Genomic DNA, 18,592 nt, shown 5'->3' with positions numbered 1-18,592 from the left:
AAAGATTAAAACCAGCATGAAAAAAATAAAAATCCTGCACTGCAGCAGGGTTATGAACATAAATGTCTAAAAACATCAGGTATGAAGATACCATCTCAGTAAATGGAGCAAGTCTCCAAAATTTATACAGCCACATCTTTCTTCATCCATTTTATGGGACTCAGTAAAATGCATCTCTGACATTTCATAAACACTCCAAGCTTTTGGAGTCCCCTCAGCTGAAACTTGTGTAAATTGCTACAGAACATGAACAAAAATGACTAAGCAGCATTCACAGGTTTTTTTACTACCCTCCAGTGTGAAGTTACTGGTTTCCTGCCTTGTTTTGGTCCAATCCTCCTTAGGAAGTTAAATGCCAGGCAACCAAACAGAAAAATACATTTCAAAATTCTGTTTCAGAGGAAAAGTGAACATTCTGATGAACTAAAATAGCAAGGTGCTAAGGTTACTTTCAGTGAGCCTTGACTTACCCTGTTATGACGAAGGCATCGTTTAAGAAGTTCACCTGCCATATCATATTTTGCAGACTGAATATATATATCTGCAAGCAGAAGCCAACTCTTTTCAAAGTCCTCTGCATCAATAGGATTCCAGCTCATTTTCGAAATCCGTTTTAACTGATTTCTGGCTCTTGGAGTCTGTTTCAAGATCATGTAGGCTGTGGCCATTCCCAAAAGTGCTGGTATATGATCCTTCTGCAGTGAAAGGTACAGTGACTGCTTGGTGCCTTTTTATTTTGATTTTTTTTTTTTTAAGTAAGAATTTCACCAGCTATCTAAAAACTAAACTAAATCTCAGGAAATAAAGATAGAGCATCTAATCTTAAAGGTACGTTTTGCAAGTAGTGCTACAACTACTTCTGTAACCATGATAACCTCCAGGCACAAGAAATGCTTAAAAAATCCACAGGTATTTCATCTCACAAGAAAAAAATATCAGATACCACTAAGAACTATACTTTTTATATACAAATGAATACTTCAGATAAAATCTGAAGTCACTTGGAAGTTGTAATGAAAGTGGTATTTTTCCCTTGTAGAAGTGTCTCTCAAATATCAGTGAAAGGGACCGATTCCTCTTATTAGGTGTACAGCTCCTAAAAATTTAAAGTCTAAACTGTATGCATCCAAGCTACATATAAACAAACAGGATTCTTAAAAGCCACCGTTCCATGCAAGAGCCTCAAAAGCAAGCAGTAAGGACTCCTGGCACAAGTGCAATTTTTGACATACTGCCTTCATTAGTAGAAGGTGAGAATGGGGCTCACATCTTGCAACAGCAACTGCCTCCTACAATAGAGTAGTTCTATCAGCAACTGAAATGCTTCTTTCTCCTTCTCAGTACTCCAGACTCACTGTTATTATTCTGCCTCTACATCTTTGTAAGGTTGTGCTGTAAATACATTTGTCATAGTGCATTGAAAAAAAACCCAGATCTCACCAAAAGCTCCTCTTCCATATATAAAACTTCCCTTTCTCCCTCAATAGCAACACCTATCACGGATCAATGATCTCAGAAATCTGAAGAGATTAAAGGTGTATTGTATATGCAACCTTAGAGGGAAGAATAAATCAACTCCAGCATTCTTCCTGATGGAACTGTCACCTTGTGAAGAAGATGCCACATTCACAGGATCTCAGATCAATTCTGAGAAGGACTGGGAAGCCAGTACTGGAGGCAGAGGGACACCTTGTTTGTGTTTCCCAGAACTGCCTTACATGTAAGATCAGCCTCTGTATATGCACCTCAGACAAGGTGCAGTTTAGCACACAGTTAAAGAGTAGTAGTAACTTACACATTTTATGGCATTCTGATGGACTAAATCTTTCTACATCTTTTATCTGCTGAAATAAAATCTGTTGAAAGCTGCTGGTAACAGGAACATCCATTATTAATCCTAAAACTAATAACTACAAATAGTTACAAAATACTGAAAATTTCTATCACAAGGATGAATTTTACGGTGATGGATAATGTCCTGCAGTCCAAATTCTGTCAAATTGCCATGAAGCACTGCATAGATTTAAATCATATGAGATACTGCTGGAAAGCCTGGGAATTAAAAAACAAGCCCAGTAACCAAACAGCCTACTCACATTTCAGTAACTAGCAATATCAGCATTTAGTTGGGTTCTAAATTTTCAATTTAACTGGAAACTTCTAAAATATATTGTTATTTAAAAAATGTCTTTTTAAAATTTTTATATTAAATATTCTTTGACAGGAAAATAATCCTTAGAGCAAATAGCACTAACACATGCCACTACTGCTGAATGCAAACTGCAAGACTACTTAAAAAAATAACGCAGTAAGTATGAAAGGGAAGAGTGAGGAAATGAGACAGGTTACTAACCTCAGCCACAACTATTTCTGTGAAAGTGTTCAGTGCTTGTTCAACACTTGATTTTTGTTTGGTTGCCATGAGACAATAATTCTCCATGATTCGCAGTTGAATGTGACCCTGAATGGTTTGAGGCTTGAGCTCCTTCAGCAGGTTTCCTGCTGTTCTTACAGCCAACTGCACAGACTCCTGCTTCTCTGTTGAATTACTAGTATCAAAAAAAAAAAAAGTTCATACAAGCTCTTTTTTTTTTTAATAGACATCAAATTAATCACAAGTTAGAACTGCTTCTGTGCCAAAGACATGCCATTCTGTAGGAAAATGGCTCTGGTATATAGGTATTCTATACCAATTCTCTTCAACAACAGCAATTCCAACCCAACAAGCTGATTGTAACACTATAAGTGACCAGCATTCCAGAGAAAATCTACACCTTCTGCTTGAGACTCCCTTATTACAGTACAGAAGGGTCTCTCACAGTAACACAGAATACTCAAAGCAGTAGATGATCTCAAAGTTCTAGCCATTTAAATTAAGGCACATTGTCTAGGGGCAGCAGAAAAAAGAGATGACAGAATAACCCAAGCAATATTTATTTAAATTACTTACCCTATGTCAGCATCAAGATTTTCAAAGACTTCTCCACCCACAGTTTCATTATCTGGGTTCAAACAAATTTCAATCATGTTGTAGACTGCATTCTGTCCCCAGTCACTGTCCTTTCGAGCTTTATTAAAATGCCGCAGTGCATCATTTGGTTCACCTGTGTACCTACACGGATAATTAAAATATTTAAAGCCGGGCAAGTAAAATTGTCTGTTCCAAATTCCACCCAAATCCAAAGAAAGCCAAGTATTTTAAAACAGATAACCCATTTGCACACACTGATACTGCAAGTTTGGACAGCACACATACTATTGCAAGGAATTAGCTTTTCCAAACTAAAAATAGTCTGACAAGTAATAAAATGTGAAGATAAATCATATTACATTATTGAACCTGGAAGAACATCCTGAGATATTCAGAGAAACTGAGAATTTCCTTAAATCCTGACTTCTTAATTAAATCAACATACCACCTTTAAATGGCAATAGATGACAAGAAAATTAATTTAAACCTATACTAAATAATCAAATAAATCTTATCTTAATTATAATTCCAAGTACCAAAGATACAGTCCTTTGCAGTAGTGAAATCCTGGTTCAAGCTTTGTTCGGGAAGAATGTTTTTCAGCCATTGAAAGAAATCTTGGGACTTCCTCTAATTTCCCAGCTCTTCTTAACAGATCAATTAAGCGAGAGAGGGTTGCATAGTTATCTAAATAAACAAATAATTAGGAGATTGTAATTCTATTTATTTCCTATATGAATAACTTAAGAAATAAAGAGCCTGCCTTGATTTTTCGCATATAAAAATGGGATAAGATTTAATATATAAGGCATATTGCACAGTAACCTCAGACAGAAGAATGAAGATGTCAAGTTATACTTGCAATATCTTTATACAGGTTTTTATAGAAGTATAATTGTACTTCACTTTCAAAAGCATTCGAAACCATTTGCTGTACTCTCGTGACTTCTTTCAAAGTCCCTTAGAAAGCTTTACATTCATTATAGTAAAATTTTAATAGATTTCAGTTTTTTTTCTGGTTCCAGCTTGAAAAAGATTACTGCTGTCCAAGGCAAGTTCCCTTTATTACTCTTCAAATAAAATATCACCTTTGCGTTTATGTGCTTGACATTTTTAGTACAGAAGAAAGTGCTTTACAGTGAACAAGTAAATAACACCCTATTTATATTTGGCTTAAGGTAAACTATGCACATTACATTGTAGCAAAATAAATAACTGCATCTACAACCAATTATTTTTATCATATTCCCCTAAAATATCTTTGTGTTTTTATATATGGTAATGGTCTTTGGCTTTAGTATCCATTACATTATAAATAAAAGATTTCTTTTTAATTAAGCAAAGTGTTTTTATCAGCCATTTATTAGAACCATATATCAGAACAAATTAAAAGTATGACTGCTAAATATTCACCTGGCTTGCGCTCCAGGAGCTGCTGGAAATGAAAAACAGCTTGTTCGTAATCTTGCTTCCTGAACATGAGATCAGCCATCATCTGCAGTATTGAACAATTCAGAGAAAACAAAACAAAATACTATAAATTGTGAAAATGTAAAATAAAAATTACAAATAATGAACTTCAGTTATGTGGAGTGCTAAAACTATTAGCTTTAAAGTAAGCTATAGCTTTAAAGGGCAGCAGGAGCTGCACAAGAAGTAAAATCACTTGGACTTTTTATTACTCTCTGGAAAAAAAAATCATGATATACAACACACATAGGTAATAATGAACAAGTACACAAACACCTTTTCACACAAGGTGAAAATTAAAAGGTAATTAAGTAGTCTGCCATATCTTTCAAATATCTTTTTTTACTAATTTTATTTCCAATAACTGCAGATGGAAAAATAAAGTTAGTTTAAAGTTAGGGAAAAAGAAAGATGATAATTCACTTCAGCAGGGAAGCTAAAAAAAATTATTTAATTTCAGTTTCTCTCCAATGATAGTTAGCTGATGTAGAGTAGATTTAATAACATATTTCAAGAGTGCTATTACTTCTGTTCATGCACGATCCTAGAACAAATTGCAGGTGTTAGACTTCTATGAGAAAATAAATTATTCCCATCTTAAAATACTTCTGCTCCTAGTGTGTTACATCAAAAGTTGCTCAGTCTATTGAGCTGTCTTTCAGACCAAGAAGCACACAAGTCCTGGAGAAGAACCTGCAGCTGTGATTAAAACCTGTTAAGTAGGAATATGATTAACTAAGGTTGAACATGGCTGTAAAATTACCTTAAACACAAAGTTATTTTCTTCTAGCACTTAAAAAAAATATTTGTTTTAATATTACTGTGCTGGAACAATAGCTTCTTCCTTGAGTTTTATTAGCCAATTATCAACAGAACATGAATTGAGCCATACATTATCCAATCTTACCACAACTACTTTTTCCTTTACTTCTAAAGACATTTTACATTGAGATAGAACAACCGCTATGATTGCTAGAAACTTCATATTGAAACATCAGCTGGCATAAACAGAAAAACATTTTGTTACTATGAATTTTTCACACTTTCTTTGAAATCACAAAGCTGCAAGCTTTTTTAAAAGTAGTGCTTTAAGAATATATCATATTGAAGGCACCCAAACTTCAAAAAGCACTGATGCAGGGTTAGTATAATAGCACATACCATCGTTGCTGCTTCATTATCTTGATCATTCTTCAGCAGTAAGGAACACTGATGTTGACAGGCATCAGTATCGTCTTGTGCAAGATACAAACGTGCAAGTTCCAACATTGCCTGTATATTAAAATATTAAACTGTACGTAATTCAAAGATTAAGAAAGTTGGTTCAGTTCTGAGTATCTGAGTACCCGAATTCTAGGGCTCCATGGAAAAATCGTCCCTCCACTAAAGAGAGCCTTTTCTGTTGTTTCCTGTGGGCCCTCTGACAATTAATGTAGTCCGTTTGCATTCCCTCACCTTTTAAAACAGACAAAACTTTCCTTCTTCTGAGGGATATTCTAAAGGTACACTGAAAATAAGGCTGCTCAGGTAGCACTGCTCTGAAGATACCAGTATTTTGGTATGAATAATGTTCTTGGAAAAATATAAGTGAAAGTATATTTTTAAATGTATTGAAAAAAAACAAATACCTCATTAACATTCACCAACTAATTCTGGAGTACAAGAAAGTTTCAGAAGCAACTATTTTCTTATTTGCATTTCCAGCCTACCACATTAAGACTCTCTGTGAATCCGTTTCTGAGAAGCCACCAGAGTAAATATTGACAAACTGAAATGTACACCAGCATACATTCTTAAAGCTGAAGCCCCATCAGAGACTATTCTGAATAAAATACCACAGAAAGTTTACAAACATGAGTTACTACAGATATAATCAAGTTTCTATTGAAGCAAACAGAAGGTAAACTGATCACAAAGCAAAATTAGCAGTACATAAACTGCAAGTCACTCCTGCTTTATTTTAAATGGTGTTTTGATTTTGTCTCCAAAAGGGAGGCATTTATAATTGCATCATAATTCTTTCGTTAGTTACACTTGTGAAAGGCACTTCTGAATCAGAACAGTGTTTTGAACATCCTGTTCAGAACGTGCAGGCTTCTAGCACAGTTTTTAACAACTGTTTTCTTCCTACTTCCTGTTCTGTTCATACTCAAACATATACCATGTAATTCTGGAACAGGAAGGCAGGTGGGTAAGCACTGAAATGATACAGAGAATGCATGCCTGCCAGAACTTTAACTATGAAAGCTTTCTTTAAGCTGCTGCTCTTACGTGCATGACTCAGTGGAATGCCAAAAGGCCGTCTTGGAGTCAAGGAATTACTTCCAGCTGTAAAAAAAATAGCTAAATTGGAGTTCTACACTAGATTCTAATGAGTGGAAGTGGTCTCTCGATTTTCAACTCCAACACACACAACAATGATGTATGAAATGATATGCATGATGCAATCTGTCTTCAAGTGACCATTTGGAAACTGCACTGCCTCTTACCTTCTCCAGGAAACATAGGGAGGGCACTACCTACCAGATTTCACCATGTAAATCCAAACAAAACAACTCTCCTAAGACATGGACTGCAGTATCTTCACATTTACCTGAATGAATGCAGTATTTCAATCCATTTTGGGTTACTCTGGCTAATATACAGGAGATTTTGTTCTGACGAAACAAGGCACAGATAGCTTCAAAGAAATTTCCATTACCTCCATATATAATTTTAAGGAAAGTAAACTCTGAAGGTGCCAAAAAACAGATCTGAGTTTTAACAGCTCAAAATAATACTTTCTAATCGAAAAGAATTCAATTCTATTCTTGTACTAGCAATGCTTTCAAAAATGCAGAGAAGAAAAGTTCAAATCTACTGAGACTATGAAAATATAGTGAGATAATACCTTTATACTATAAATATACCCACCAATATTTGTCGGCTAACAAAATATTTTGCTTTCATTACTCAAAAAGTAGGCAGCAAGTTCTTAATCAGAAATTCAGACTTATTTTCTAAGATGTCACTGTAATCTGTATTGCTAGCAAAGTAGGATTACAGCAAAATTCTTCAGTAATATCTAACAGATATTTAGTACAAATGTCTACACCTTGTATCAATGGGAATCTCTCAAAAGTATGACTTTAGCAAGAAGTGAAGGGAAATGCCATGCTGGTGTTTCAGTACTGGTATGAAATACAGTACTGGCATGAAAGACAAAGTTAGGCTTTGATACTGATGAAAAAGTCACAGCTGTACCTGTACCATGACAGGCAGCCTCCTTGCTCTTAATGGCAGAATGATGAAATCACCATTTTAAGGATGCTTTTATTCCCTTCCCAATTTATTTTTCTTCTCCATATCATTCTTAGAGGATGCCTTCAGAAAAGCCTGTCTCAAATACACTGAAGTTGTAGCTTTAGGAGGACCTAGATTCTTGGAACCACAACACACCAGCTCAAATATTAAAATGAAGTGATGTATTTAGCAGCTCATGCATGTGACAGCTGTTCAATAACAAGCATCAAAATAAGAAGTCTTCACATAACACCTAAGTATATAACATCATTATGATAGAAAATTATGGCAAATGAACAAAAATTGTATTTATTTATTTTTGATCTAGAAAAACCTCACTAAAGATGACATCTAATTTTTGTGTTCGCTATAACCACAAATTTCTTAAGACTTTTTCTTCTCTCTCTCTTACCTCCAAAGCCCAGGGTTATGAAATAAGAAGGAAGAGGAAGATAAAACTAAATCCAAATTTACCTGTATTCATCAATCTGTGGGAAAGAGACTGTGCAGAAAAGAGAGAAGCAGCACAATAATCCTGCTCAAGAACAGCAACATTTTGTAACTAAAATCAGAATACTACCAATTCCAGATAGAAGTCTAAAAATGCTAAAATAGACACAGAAAAGGCAGAAATTGTCTGTACTGACCAAAATTACTGGGAGCTCATTTCAGAGGACAAGCACCAAGCAAGATTGTTTCAATCTCCATCATTGCTGATACCTGAAGACAGGCTCACTGAATGCATGCAGACACCACTTGAGTCAGGAGTTCTTGTAAGAGACAGAAGTTACCAGTGCATGCAACTATTCTATCATGGTAACCAATGAAAGGGGGAAAGTTCAAGGTTCTATGTATATCATGCAGCAGAAGCAATTGCAAATTATTCTGTTCTGTGGATAACTGGAAAAATGTTTTGCTGCATCTCAAAACTGAATGGAAAAACAATGCAAAATAGAGGGAGAACTGACCTTGTTATTGGTTTCACAGTGAACAAGGGCTTCTTTGTAAAATTTAATTGCTTTTTCATAGTTTCGCTGGGCTGTTGAATGTTTTGCAATCTCAGCACAAATCTCAGCTGCTAACTGTTTCTGTGCAGGAACTGCATCCAGCTGTTCCACTTGAGCCCGTTTAAGCACTCTGCCTTGTACTTCTCGAGCCTGGTATGGGGAAAGCAGTGAGCAATCAAAAACTGTCAAAGGAATTAATTTCATTTATCTACTATAAAGTAGTGTACTTGTTTTTTGGTTTTTGTTTTTTTCTTTTCTTTGGTTTTTTTTGTTTTTTTTTTTTTAAAGAAGGAAGTACTAATATTATTCTGCTTCTTACACGCCTCCCATTTTGCCCAGCAGGGAATTACAACTAAAACACAAAATAACATGTGGGGAGAACTTCTAATATCTCTTTGAAAACTGCTTAGGGGGAATTTTACTAAACGGAGAATAGGGGGGAAAAAAGTCAACTTTGAGAAAGAAAAAAATAGCCTATAAGGAAAAATAAGTAAGAATTGAACAAAGATAAACCTTACAGACATTAGTATTTAAACCCTTACATACAATTACCTTTCTAACCAATCTGCAGACTTTTCTTGCTGGTCAGAAGACTCTACCAAGGCATTTCTGTTGCCTTCACTTTCACAGAGTGGAGGTATAACAGAACAAAATACTGACCACACCTCTTGCTAAACCTTTTTGTTGAGAAAGCATTTTCTAAGTGACTAAACCTCTAGCTCCCAACATTTTTTCTTTCAAGCCTCAGTCTGAGGGATAATATTGAAGTGCAGAATGAACAGATTTTATTATTGCTATTTAATACTAATACTGCTGCTCAGCAGTACAACAAAACAACAGGTAGCCCTTGAAAGCTGTTCCATTTTGCTTTGTGAATGGTTTTCAATGCTGAGCTAAAGATATGGAATCTAGCTGCCCTCATGGCCAATTTCATTTTCACCTGATATGCTAAAACCATGAAGTATGAACACAAAAGAAGGCAAAGTGAGACTGCAGGCTTGCAGTAAAAGCCTGCATTCTTATCTAAAATTCACATAACACAGACTGCAAAAAGCTCAGACCGCATAACACCTTATGTACTTTACATTTCACAGCAGTCACTGATGCTGTTCCCCAGCATACGCTCATTTTCCACATTCACATGGATATTATGGTTAGAATATGGGGTGAAAGTGAAACCAGGGGTAAACATGAGGACGTTGCAAGTTCTCACAAGTATTTTTTGGTTTCCCCCTTTACCTGTTGTAATGAAACAATAGCTCTGTCAATCTTCTCCATTTTGCTGTAAATTTTTGCCAGAAGTACCTGGTAACGTACATCTTCCATCAGAGAAGACAACTCATTAACTGTAAGAATGATATTAAATAAATATTATTTTTGAAGGAACTCATTCCAGTAAAGTCAAAGGAAGAAGAAACTCATCACATCCTCCAGGCAAGAGCATACATGAAAAACTCACAGCTCCATCTTATTTATTTAGAATTGTGATCTGACTTGTTACGTTGCTGGTGGGCAGAGTATAGTAGCAAGCATAGCAAACATTACAGACAATAAACAAAGTGAGATTTAAGGCCAAAGACATGGAAAGATGCAAAACAGAATAAAATAAAATTACTGACTGGTCTATTCGCATTTTCAGACATGAGACAGAATATTTTGATGTAAACAGACAGAAATAAATAAAAATGGAAATAAAGCCATTCCTGATGTTTCTTGTTTAAATTCTCCTCAAAGTCAATGAAAAATGTCCAAATTGATATAATGTGCTACTCTACACACAAAAAGCATGAGACTGTTGGAAGAAATTTCTAGCCAGACTATGCTTCTTTTGCTAGAGTCTGGAACAGACATGAATACAGAGTTATTTTAACTAAATATTTCACTATCAACTTAAAACAGCAGGCAGCTTTAGAATATTGGTTAAAATAAATATGCATAAATTAGTATTTGAAGAATTCAAGCCTTCCCTGGCTTACATTTATTTTACTCTACTGACAAAACAGTATCTTGAGCACAGTTCCACATCAAAATATAGATGCTACAAAAAACCTTGTATCTTTATTAAAATTAAGGAGCTGCATTCTATCAGAAAACGATTCTTCAAGGTGCTGTAATTATGACATGTTATTCTAAATCAGAGATTAGACTGTGTACCTTAGACCGTGCAAGATCATTCCCCTCAGTGTATTTGCTATCATTAAATTCTTTTCCCAAATAAAGGATATTCAAGCATTTCCATAAAAAAATTATTAAATTGTTCAGTAATTTTTCCAGTCAGCTAAAGTAAAACATTTTTCTCTTAGAGAATATGTATGTAAAAAAACATTAAAAAAAGACATTAAAAAAAAAACCTTTTTGCTTCATTTTGAAAGAAGATAAAATTTCAAAGTACATGGGGCAAACTGTATTTACTGCTAATTATTTTTCCCTACTAGAAAAATCAAGCTGTCTTGAGCGTGACTATTAAATTAGCAAGATCCTCAAAGGCTTAACTAGGACAGGAATACAATGTTAAACCAGAGGACTTTTTCAGTAAGAAGTAAACAGGATGGAAAACCAACATGCTCCGGCAAAGCATGAAACTGATACAGTGACATAAGAAAACCTTACAGAATGGACTACTAATGATACTGCTTCTCTATTCAGACAGTCACAAATGTTAACAAATGTAATTAAACCACTGCAAAAAAAGTGCCCATGAACTCATTTACTCCTTAGAGTCATGCAGAAAACACAAGTAACAGTAGAAATTGTAAGTTTTCCTGTGAATTAGTAACAGTCCTACCAGGCTCGTGATCTAAAGCTTGCTGAAGTACTTTTTCTGCCTGTTCATACTGCTTCAGTTTCATTAACAGCTCAGCCAAATCATAGCAAAGGAAGTTCTGCTGACCATTTCTCACTGCAGCCTCATAGTAATTGATTGCCTTCAAGAAAGAAGCAAACATTTGTGAATAATTTAAAGACAAATCTTAAAGACAGCAATCTTGTTAACTTAGATATTGAATGACATGTAGCTTACAATTTTCTTTACTTTTTTCCAATGGAGAATTAATAAAACATGGTTTTTAGTGCAAGCCCAAACCCACTGCAAGTCACCAGAACTACAATTCAACAGATCTGAATCCACCAGTGTGTGGATCTACCAACTGTGCCTTTGGCCATATGATCAAAAGGGAATCTACAAACTTACTTTCAGGATAAAATGCCTATTTTAGCACTCTGAAATATAATGCTTTTACCCAAGGAAAGCCCACATGTTGACACAGTGGTCAACCAACCTAATAGAGTACTTATAGAATACCTTTGAGTAGTTATGTGTTTTGATTAAGGCTTTTCCAATTTTACTTGCTAAAGATGGATCTTTTGGATTTTTCTTCAAGGCCTGCTCGTAGACTTCTATGGCTTCATCAGGCTTCAACAATAAAATGCAAACACATGTAAAGTCAAAGATTATGATAAAAAGGTGTATGAAGAAAACAAAATCTCGTAACAATTCCAGGAATGACTGCCAAGCACTACTGATTCATAAGCTACAATACTTCTGAGAGAAGAATGGTTACTATAAAACTGCAGGAAATGTAAAGCCCACGTAAATTAACATTTTCATGCTAAAACAAAATATAGAGAGGCTTGGCAAACAAATGAGTTTGAATACACTTAATTCTTTTTTCACTGCAATTTCTCTGCTACTATCTTCACTAGTTAACAAAGAGGCAGATGGATTAGTGCTGGATCAGTTTTTCCTTCTCTAGCCACATTATAGCAGATTAAATAAATTCCATTTTGTGTGATAACTCTTCATTAAGGAAAAAACTACACACAAATATGAATATGAAAACAATAATGAATCATCTACAGATGTCCAAACTAGCAATCTAAACTATCAGTTGCATGTCCTAATTCAATCTATTTTTTAAATATATGAATTTAAACATGTAGCCTTCAAATTCCCATGTCCACTTCACTACACTCTCTTCTGCCAATACTAAGTAGCATTTCCAGTTCATCAAGAAAGCGAAGGATGCAAAGAATGTACAGGAACTACACAATTAGAAACTTTAAGTAAAGCCATCATCTTAAGTTACCTACAATTATTCTAAGTTCCAGAACACTATTCTAAACATTTCCAGCTTCTTTGTGATTTCAATTTAGCTCTTACTCTAGATATCTGTTAATCTTATGAGGCAGTATTCTTTTAGAAAACATTCCCTCCTTGACTTTCACCGAGCAAGCTCTTAGAATAATGCATTTTCAACAGTTTTTAACAGTTATTCATCGTCAATATTTATTGTTTTATATCCTGAAGGAGTTTCTGTTCAACAAACGTCAATCAATAAGAGTCAGCATGCCACAATGTTTCAACTAGACAAAGTCAACAAACTACTCAAATATTCTATTCTTCTCCAGCACTCACCTCTTGAATGTTCATGTATGCATCACCAAGAAGAAGAAAAGTATGAGCACTTGGCAGTTTTTCCACTAGGTCACTGGAAGCAGAAGACAAAACCTTGCTCAGTATTTAACATGTCAAGACTGGTATCTAAACAAGAGAAGGGCACAACAATTTTATCCTCTGCAGATTTTAGTTTCTATTTCTGAAAATAAACCAAAAAAACCCCTGAAATATCTTTTCAAAATAAGACTCCCAATTATCATTTTAAATGTTACCACATTTACTCAAATGAACTAATGCCACTAAATATTTCTCATTTGCTGCAGTAGAAAGAAAAAATGAGTTCACCATGGTATCAGTAAACATCTAGGTAACTATGCACACCATGAACTTTTACCTATAGCAGGCAGCATACAATTTCTTATCTTTCCTATATTGAAGATAAATATCTGCCATTTTTTCTTTAGCTTGTACAAAGTAAGGCTGTTCAGGTGTAATACTGCGGAGCATAGTCAAGGCATGTTTCACATCTCCTTGAGCAACTGCCAGATCTGCATTTGCAATCACAACTCTTAGTTCCTCGGGTGTTCCAGAAAATTCATTAATGGCATCTTGGATGACTATAGCAGCTTCATGCTGCAAATAATAAAAAAACCCATAATTAATTTAGTTCCTGCCATTGAACAGCAAAAAATAAAGACATCATAAGCATTTATGGGCATTATGCAAACCAACAAAAATAAAAACCACAAAAACCACAAACCATAGTATTCACATGTTTTGCTATAGTGTTTTTGATTTTTAAATAAAACCACTGTGATATTGACTACTATAGAAAGTTTTAGTAAAGAAAATTACATTTGTATTGCATATATACAAGGACATGCTCAAATTTCAACTAGAGAATATCTTTAGCACCTTGCTCCAACAGGTCCTGCTTCGAGCTGGTTTGGGCTGGCCTCCAAACCACAGGACTCTATGGCTTCTGTTATATCCTTATACCTATGTAGTGTCCTATTGCTTATCTAGACACAGCTGATAGTAGGGATGCTGCTACACAAAACTACTGCTAAAAGCACTCTGACAACAGAGATCTACATCCCTGCAAATCCTCTTGGTAAAAGAAGTGATGGTTTTCTATTGTGAACTAATAGAAATGGGACTGGGAAGAGGGAATTGTTTTCAGGTGTGTTTTGTATTTCAGCAGGTTTGCCATCTTACCGGTTCTCCATTCAAACGATGAGCTTCTACCAACTCTAGGAACACAGACACACGAGCACTTGCATCAATTTCAATACTTTTTCCTTTTGTTTTTGAGGAAGCTGTAGGTTTTCTCATTCCAGGCAAATTCCTTGCCATCTGTAAGGTTTTAATAGCTTCTGGTATTTCTCCCAGCTTCTTTTGTGTTTGGGCCTTAATTAAGTGATACATAGGATGTTCTCTCACCTAAAAATATATAATATAAAGAGTTTCATAATTTTACTTGATGTAAAGTATTCAAACCCCTCACAAGATCTTTTTAAAATTTTGACTTTGGTTTCTTATTTCCCTCCAAATGTACACAAATTCAATTTCAGAAATTTACTTACAAAAATATAAGAATTATCAGAGTATGCAAACTAGTCATTTTGTAAGTTTTTAATTACAAAGAAAAACTATTACACGGGATGAGACTTTGGGATAGAACATTAATTGCTGCTTTATTTTAAACTAGACTGAATTTTAAGGTATTCTGAGTGTCTCCTACACTGCTGTGTGCACATTTCACCAAACTATTAGTTAAAGGAATCATAATACAATCATAATCTGGCACAAGTCCTGTATGCCATTCTTCACCTTCCTAAAACATACCTCATGTGAAACAAAAAGTCTGTAAGAGAAATCCAACTCTGAAATGGCAAGGACCTCAATTAGTAGCTAATTAGATACTAATCTCCAGCTTTCTTGTATCACTTGGAGGAAGAAAGCAAGATGGGACACACTTTCAAAGAAATGATAGTTTTCAGCTAAGCTGTCTCAAGACACTTGGACACAACTCAGACCTAATGAGTGGTGTGTGTGTACTGTGTTCCCAACTCTCTGCTAATCCTACATAAAGTTCAAATGATGTCAGCAAATCAAAAATCCCATACTGTAATGTATAAGACCTATGAAGTGTAACTTGTGAGGCGTTAGGTTTGTTTTAATGGTAATTTCTTTGATAAATATTCAGATACCACATTCATATAGATATTCAATTTGAAGTGGAAGAGTTAGAAAAGTTCAGCTGAAAATCATGATATACAAAAACATACAACTTCAGATGACCGACTGAATAAAATTATTTCATTCTTTTGTTCAACTCACCTCAAAATTATAGCTTAGACAAAGTTCCAAGGACTGAGAACATAGCTTGGTATTGTTTTGAGCCAAATACACCTGGGCCATCAGTAAGTGTGCATCTGCATAAGAAGGATTCCTTTCTAGACAGTAATGTAGATTACTATGGGCTGCTTCAATATCTCCTAGGAAGTGGGGAAAGGAAGGGAAAGTGAAAAAAACAGTTCATAAGAAATACAGAGGTTATTATATACATGTCATTTTTATTTGCCAATTGTCAGCATCTAGTGAATAAACTCATATACAAAGTATTAAAAGGTTATGACATGAAATCAAAAAGGTGAAAGGTATGGTATTTTCCCATTACTCCATCTGTAAATCATTCAATAAATTAACTTTGGGAAACAATAGATAACAACCCACTATATTTATATGTCTGTACAATTAAGATACTCTCATAAAAAGGACAAAAAAGGGAAGAGCAAATGTTCATCACTTAGCTGTAACATAGTGTTCTGCAGAGAAAGAAAAATATTCATTATTATTTACAAGTGTGAAATTAATTTTTTTTATTAAATAAACAAAGGAGGAAGTTAACTACCCATCATATAGCTATTACCTGACAAGTACTTCACTTTTGCAATTAAAAAGACAGCTTGTTGAAGACCAGGCACAGTTTTTACAACAGTTTCAAGAACTGAAGCACAGTGCTTGAGAAGTGGTGAAGGAGACTGCCCAGGACTTGCTGGCTAGAAGCAAAAACACAAGTAAGTAATACAATAAGAACCCCAAAAAACTAACAAAACCCAGCATTTGAGTCAACAGGTTTTAGATTTGGATTTCATTTTAAGTCTGAGCTTCACTTTAAACTCAAATGAGCCTTAGCAAAGCCATGTCATTTCCTTCAGTCAATGCAGCTGTTGTTATGAAGAACTATACAAATAAATTTGAAATTTAAGGGACCAACTTCTTGATATCAGCAGGAGCACAAGACAGTCTCAGACTTCAAGGATGACAGAACACTTCAGACCTGACATACACAGAAGAGTCAGGCCATAAACATTTGGTTACACATTCTGAATTATCAGGCCAACTCATCCAACATAGCAGTACCATGAATTAAATTTCAAGGCTGAAGTTGGAATAGATGATGAGAAGGTTGGGAAGAAAAGGTTCTGGTCCTGTCATGCCTACCCTCATCCCACGCTAAAGAATATATCCATACTGCTAGCAACAAACTGAAAATTAAAGCAGGAAAACAGCTACTTTCATGCAAACTGCTAGTATAATATACTGTATTTTAGTTGCTCTTTATCAGAAGTATTACTCATTTCCCTCTAGTACTTTAGCTAGTTGCTAACTGGTTTATACATTAAAAAAGGTAAAGGCAACCTAAACATCATTCTGTTCACAGTATTTCCACAGTAACCAAAACCAAAATGGAAGCCTCCACCACCCAGCTAGCTCCTCACTTTCAGACACCATGCAGTCCTTTTTGTAATAAAGAGATAAAGGAAACTTCAGCAAAGGTCTCTCTTCTAAAAAAGGAAGAAATCGTTGTTCTATGGACAACAATTCAGAGAAACAGTTTTAATTCCAAATTAAAAACCATCATTGCCATTCAGTATTTCTGCAACGTATCCCAGGGAAGTCTTCAGATAACAGCACAACATAATAGAATGACACTTCCTATCATCTGTGACATGAAAATGTCACTGCTACTGATATTTTAGACTTTCAAACATTGTCATTTTCTTATAGATGTGAGGCAGCTCATAGCAATGAAAGCTACTTGTTTTCCTGTTAAGATTTCACAACTCTACATAAAAGGTTCTATAATTAGGCCAGAAATAATGACAGGGTAACAGAAGTCAGCTCCCAGCTATTTCAGAAGAGTAATCTATTTAAGGAAGACACTATTTAAAGAAATTTCAACTGTGTTTCTTCTGCTTTAAACATGTCAGGTCCCCATTCAATTTATTAAGTTCTACATGCCTTTGTTGGAAAACCTAGAGCACACAAATTCAGCCACAGAAAATTAAGTTACCCAAGTGAGATTTTTCACCGGAATTAGCAATAATATTAATAGGCAGTATTCCATTGATTTTTACCAACACACAAAATAAAGAATTTATATATACTGAAAAACTATCCTAAGCCAATAAAAACATTTCATGAATAGGTGGACAGCGTGAACATCCTACTTTCATAATGAGATAGCTCTATTCACCATATTGCTACAGCTTCCTAAGAGATACTAAGACAGTGCAACTACACACACAGAGTGCACTGAATAAATATCTAAAGTTTGCTCAGGTGTCAATACTGCCACCTGCTCACATCACAAAACACATCTTTTTATCATTACTTTGACTAAACAGTGGTGTAATATCCCAAAACATACTCTTATTTCAAATAAATTCACATTTTAAATGGGAAAATTTCCTAATTTTTTGCTTCATGATTAACTGTTCTCAAAATGAAAAATTCCCATTCTCAGACAGCTGCGATCTACAGGTGCTTACCTGTGCTGGACAAAAATTAAGATACTCTCTAATAATTTCTAGCAAGAAATCAGGGTTTAGTTTTTCAAAATATTCCACACCAAGAGGAAATCCATGCAAAGATGAAAAGTGAGTATCCAGAACATCATTCAGTAAAGCAAAAACTTCTTCTTGTCTCTTATGTTTTTTCATAGCTAGCACTGCATGCAGGAAAGATAATTCCTACAGAAAAGAAAAAACAAACACAAAACCCCAGGTATTCTGCATATTCCAGATACATTCATCTGTTACGTGATTATTAATGTTAGCCACTTCTTATTTATATTTAGGGGTACTCTAAGACATTTAGTATGTTGTAAAGGACATTTGATTATTCTACCAATTCATCCCTTTAATTTGTGCAAGAACCGTTAACATTTATCTGATCACAAACTCCTGAAATTAATTAATATTTGTCCCCCCCTGACATTTCAAAGTTACATCCAGAGAAAAATCACATCTAGAAAGTGATGATGTTTTTGCTCTGAAAGCAAACAGCCTGGTTGCAACGTTAAGCAACACATTAACTTCAACAGAAAGAAAAACTGAAATGTAGACTTAACAGTACTCCATTAAGAATGCTCTACACAAGTGACTAGAAATACAG

At 34.9% G+C, this 18,592-nt stretch overlaps 1 protein-coding gene across 2 annotated transcripts in view; it reads right to left on the bottom strand.

Moving 5' to 3' along the window:
* Window positions 1-18,592, bottom strand: part of TTC21B (tetratricopeptide repeat domain 21B) — a 34,034-nt gene that overhangs the window by 5,339 nt on the left and 10,103 nt on the right. The window contains exons 11-26 of one of the 2 annotated variants that reach the window (XM_062498230.1): window positions 17,964-18,168; window positions 16,062-16,187; window positions 15,470-15,627; window positions 14,345-14,569; window positions 13,521-13,759; window positions 13,145-13,217; window positions 12,032-12,142; window positions 11,516-11,654; window positions 9,970-10,076; window positions 8,692-8,880; window positions 5,603-5,713; window positions 4,385-4,466; window positions 3,508-3,658; window positions 2,951-3,112; window positions 2,354-2,549; window positions 471-695 (exon numbers count right to left, since the gene is read on the bottom strand). In XM_062498230.1, coding sequence (XP_062354214.1) covers window positions 471-695; window positions 2,354-2,549; window positions 2,951-3,112; window positions 3,508-3,658; window positions 4,385-4,466; window positions 5,603-5,713; window positions 8,692-8,880; window positions 9,970-10,076; window positions 11,516-11,654; window positions 12,032-12,142; window positions 13,145-13,217; window positions 13,521-13,759; window positions 14,345-14,569; window positions 15,470-15,627; window positions 16,062-16,187; window positions 17,964-18,168 — 2,499 coding nt within the window. Of the gene's footprint in view, window positions 1-470; window positions 696-2,353; window positions 2,550-2,950; window positions 3,113-3,507; window positions 3,659-4,384; window positions 4,467-5,602; window positions 5,714-8,691; window positions 8,881-9,969; window positions 10,077-11,515; window positions 11,655-12,031; window positions 12,143-13,144; window positions 13,218-13,520; window positions 13,760-14,344; window positions 14,570-15,469; window positions 15,628-16,061; window positions 16,192-17,963; window positions 18,169-18,592 lie in introns of both variants that reach the window. The other variant, XM_062498229.1, reaches the window with a different exon arrangement.

This window comes from Cinclus cinclus, chromosome 9, assembly GCF_963662255.1.
Source record: "Cinclus cinclus chromosome 9, bCinCin1.1, whole genome shotgun sequence".
NCBI lineage: Eukaryota > Metazoa > Chordata > Aves > Passeriformes > Cinclidae > Cinclus > Cinclus cinclus.
The sequence above is the reverse complement of the archived record's forward strand: the minus strand, read 5'-3'. Positions and strand labels throughout refer to the sequence as shown.